Source organism: Trachymyrmex septentrionalis, unplaced genomic scaffold (assembly GCF_001594115.1).
Source record: "Trachymyrmex septentrionalis isolate Tsep2-gDNA-1 unplaced genomic scaffold, Tsep1.0 scaffold11, whole genome shotgun sequence".
NCBI classification, from domain to species: domain Eukaryota; kingdom Metazoa; phylum Arthropoda; class Insecta; order Hymenoptera; family Formicidae; genus Trachymyrmex; species Trachymyrmex septentrionalis.
In genome coordinates, this window is record NW_017304228.1 from 384,978 (window position 1) to 389,454 (window position 4,477).

Genomic DNA, 4,477 nt, shown 5'->3' on the forward strand with positions numbered 1-4,477 from the left:
AATGATAAGATTAAAACATTTGTACAAATGGAAAACTATGCATTCCCCTTGAGAGTCAGTAAATAATCATAAAAAGTGATAAAAGGCATATTAAGTGCTTTTATTCAATGCGCATATACGTAGCTTATTTTCACTTACAGATGCCTTTTATTACTTTTTACGATTATTTACTGACTTAAAGAGGATAAGCATAGTTTTTATCCATTTTTACAAATTTTTTAAAGCAATTTCATTATTTCACCTAAATTGTTTTACCTAAATTGTCTTTATTTATGATGACATGTAATACAAATTAACGTGTCATTTCTCATTTCATGATTCAATGATTATTACTTCATAATTCAATGATGACTACTCAGGAGTTTAAGACCTTATGATCGCTATAAGTTTTATTGTAGACTCCGCGTAAAACATTTATAGTAATTATACTTGAAATTAATTACTTCAAATTGATAAAAACGCACTTTAAATTAAGTGGGATTTAAACCCGGGATTTCTGGATTATATAAATTTTTTGCGTTATCCGCTGCATCACGTCTTCAATTGATTAGTATGTTATTTATTGTCTACTGCAATTATAACCAGCTAAACCAGCGCATTACTTACTACTTTCAACTTGACATATTTACCGGCTTTTCCTACACCATCCGCACTTTCTGAAACACTCGTAAAAATAGATAGAAAAAATTAATACAATGCTAAAATTTATTTAAAAAATTAATCGTACATAAAATTTTGAATGGCATGGATAACCAATTCAGACAACATGTATATTTAAAAAAAAAACATCACAGACATAAAGACGTTTTAAAATACACATCTAAAAGATATCCAAAAGACAATAAAGACATCTTCTATATATTGCGTGATTTAAATATTATCGTTTGGAAAAGAGCAAAAATATATACTGAATGAGCTCATATAATCATAGTAATTTTATAAATTATTTTATTATTATATATATTTATAGTAATAAAAAACTACGGATTCTATCGCGGATTATAAGATAAGACATATAAAAATAATTTACTGAACAAACATGTTATTAAATAAGTCACATTTGTATAGATAATGATAACGCAAGTATTTATTTTTTTTACACAATCACTTTTATCAAATTATTTGACTCAGTAAGCTTGGAACGTTATCTTTGATTTATTTTATAACTTCTTTTATACACAACATTGCACTTATGTGCTATAAAAATACTCTCATGTGTTCATATAAAATCTGTTAACAGTAAAGATATTATAAATCCTCAGAATAATGTAATTTTTTAGATGTATGTTCAGAAGTTTCTTTATCCAGTATAGAATTAGGGAATTTCTGAAGAAAATCATTGTATGCCAAAATAGCGACGTTTCTTCCAGCTATTGCACTCATTTCCATCGAACTTCCGGCCCACTCAAATACATTAACATGATACAGTGCATTATGTAGTTTGAAATTATCAAAGTTCATCTTTGTCGAGTAACGGGGATATGCTTTCCAAGCAATTTCCTTTTTCTCGATGACCTTAACATAAAAAAGAAAATTAAATATGCATATCAGTTTTGCTTTTGTTTACACAAAACATTTACAGCAAACTTCATACTTCAGAAAACATATCGTGTACAAGACTTGTCTCTAGAGGTTTTCTGCTGAAGACCTTCCAAACTTGTGGATCTTTTCTAATTGAACCATCAACAGGATTCACTTTCCCGACCGAACTGATCGTAGTTTTGTTTGGGTTGCAACTTAGAATCCCATTCAAAGGTTTTTGCAAGCCAAAGTACTTTGGTTTAAGATTCGCTTTGATGAACGTTGCATATGTTGTCTGATATTTTCCTGGAACTACCAAGTTACTCGGAAACCCGATAAATTCTATTTGAAATTCTTGATCACTAGTAAGTGGTGCGGCGATAATTACGATGTCGTAGTTAGACGTCATTGGATCAGTGCTACCTGAAATGCATAATTGCATGCTATTTTTCACTATATACTTTAAATATTTATCTCTTTCTCAAACAGATTTTATTTATCGCACCTTTATTTATATAGGTCACTTCGTATTGACTTACATCATAATCGTTTGCTAAATTGCGAATCTTTGTAACACAGCTTGGTACTACATTTACTTTTTTATTTCTGTAAATGAGATGCTCCGGTACCTAAGATATTTCAACATGTATTTTATACATTTTTTATAAGTAATTAGGACAGACAATAAGTTAATAATATTACCCCTTTATTTCCACCTTTAATAGACCATAAGTCACCGTCTATCCCAGCCACAGATATGGAACCAACAAAACTTTGGATATCGACTTCCTGACCGTAATTCACTACGATAGCAGCTTGCACTAATTCATTGATCATTTTCTCTGTGCAACCCTTATGCAAAAGATATTCTTTCGTAGACGTCTTTAATAATTTCGGGAAATCTTTATTCATAGCTGATAGGAGTGCAGTAACATTGGCAAAGGATTGCCCTGCATCCTGCAGATCATATATCTTCACAAAATCTTCTATCATGTTGCTTATAAGACTGCTCAAAGAAAATATATAATATAATATTACTTTTTCTCTTCTCTTATACTTATTGCATAATATTTAAATACCTCTTGAGAGTATGTAACTGAAAGCCGTATCTATAAAATAATTTCATCAGCGATACTATGGACCAATCGCTTGCTATGAATATAAACTCATCTCCGTTCCATATGCCAAATGTTTCATCACTGGAAGGACTCTTTTCCAAACCTAAAAAATCATAAAAGCTGGTCATTAATATTTTTTATTCGTTTCTATGAATATAGATTGACTTTAATTCAGTTTAATTTACTTTTTATCTTTTTTTTTACTTTAGGATCTATTTCTGCTACTATAGTCTACAGTCTCTAGATTAATTTTAATTTCAGTTTCATTAATTTTTTTTATCTTTTTCTGTTTCTTAGGGGATTGAAAGAAGATAAAAAGTAAGTTACACTAAGATTAAAATTATCCTACATTGACAGAAATAAATATACAGTGGCAAGAATTAGAAAAAGATAAAAAATAAATTAAATTAAGATTAAAGTTAATTTACATTAATAGAAATGGACATATGCAGCTAATATATTTGAGCTAAGGAAACAGAAAGTTGCTATCTATACATACCCAAGAGTTTAACAAATCTCTGCATATACATGTTCTTAGAATGTATAATTGAACCACCAGCTTCGACTTCATCTTTATCAATCTTGACAGTCGCCAATCGCCCACCGATAGTCTTTGCCTCGTACAAGTCGATTTCCACAGATTCCTTTAACAATTCAGTGAGAAAATGCGAGGCGGATGCTCCGCCGATACCACCCCCTATAACGGCTAAAAAAATGTAGAACATAAGAATTAATTAAAATCTTTTGTGAATTATTAAATAACGTATTGAAATGAAAAATTAATTCTTACCGACACGTGGTGCACGTACTTCAAGGGATATTCCCTGTTGAAGTATCGTTACTCCAAGTATCAGTAATGCTATATGCAGCCCCATGATTTGTTCGCGTCACTTGAGTAGACCTTAACTTAATTAGATACAACGAATTCACCGCTTCTGTTACTTATTTACGCAAACAACTTGCAGCTATCGATAATTTTTATCAATATCTACATTTCTCTTTAAACTCGTAATTGTAACTGATAATGTGCTATCCAAATGCAGCCGTATATATACACGGATCAGGAATAGCTAACCTTTTTGTCAGGCGTCTCAGATAAAAAGGTTGGCTACTCCTAATTTATCATACAGGGTGATTCATTTTAATCTTAACAGGCAAATATTTTGCAAATATGTAATTTAATTAAAAAAAAAAAAAATCGATCCAAATAAAAGTTGTATAGTACAGAGAGGGATGTACAATGGTGATGTTTCCCTCTATACTACACAATTTTTATTTGAAATATTTCTCGATAGAATTGCATATTTTCTATTAAGATTAAATATTTATCTATTAAGATTAAAACAAATCACCCTTTATATTCTTTACATATAATTAGACCGTGGATATTTATACAAAACACTTAACTGAATATTATAACTATCGGACAGTTTTAGCAGTCGATCATTGTTCGTTAAAAAGTTATTAAAAAGTAAAGTAAAAAGGTTGAGATTGCCATCTGGAAATATGCATTTTATGCAAAATATTCAGTTAAGTATTTTGCATAAATATCCGCAGTCTACATATAACTATGCATTTTTTCTTTTCGTGCATTGATAGCAAAATAATTTATTCTGTTTAACAAAAGTTATTTCTTCTACTGTATTCTGTTTTACATTTGTTTTAAAATAAATCATTACAAATGAAAGTAGAAAATAAAACTATTAATCAGAGGTTGCTCATTGAAAGAGCAGGAGATAATTGAAGAACGTTGACATTATCGACAATTGATATAAATTTGCTGTATTAACATAAATATTTGGCTCATACATTATTAAATTCATTATTTAATTCAATTA

General features: G+C 29.7%; 1 protein-coding gene across 2 annotated transcripts; it reads right to left on the reverse strand.

Annotated features, from left to right (window-relative positions):
* Positions 1 to 1,160: 1,160 nt before the first annotated feature.
* LOC108749267 (prenylcysteine oxidase-like) lies at positions 1,161 to 3,752 on the reverse strand. Of its 2 annotated transcripts, none has more exons than XM_018487857.1 (7): positions 3,430 to 3,752; positions 3,139 to 3,345; positions 2,601 to 2,742; positions 2,224 to 2,527; positions 2,027 to 2,150; positions 1,599 to 1,944; positions 1,161 to 1,519 (listed from the first exon to the last, which is right to left on the reverse strand). In XM_018487857.1, the coding sequence occupies exons 1-7, from the start codon at positions 3,512 to 3,514 to the stop codon at positions 1,249 to 1,251; spliced, it is 1,479 nt and encodes a 492-aa protein (XP_018343359.1). In that variant the 5' UTR covers positions 3,515 to 3,752; the 3' UTR covers positions 1,161 to 1,248. The 2 variants fall into 2 exon arrangements, with proteins under 2 accessions (XP_018343359.1, XP_018343352.1); XM_018487850.1 differs by having other exon boundaries at positions 1,161 to 1,515; positions 1,595 to 1,944; positions 3,430 to 3,751.
* Positions 3,753 to 4,477: the final 725 nt, after the last annotated feature.

What these genes read in the sequence shown, in the direction of transcription:
- LOC108749267 (XM_018487857.1), bottom strand. Translation starts at nt 3,514, where the DNA reads ATGGGGCTGCATATAGCATTACTGATACTTGGAGTAACGATACTTCAA. An exon ending in CAGTTACATACTCTCAAGAG is followed by an intron (nt 2,528 to 2,600) that starts GTATTTAAATAT and finishes TTCTTTGAGCAG; the next exon opens with TCTTATAAGCAACATGATAG. An exon ending in AGTGACCTATATAAATAAAG is followed by an intron (nt 1,945 to 2,026) that starts GTGCGATAAATA and finishes TATGCATTTCAG; the next exon opens with GTAGCACTGATCCAATGACG.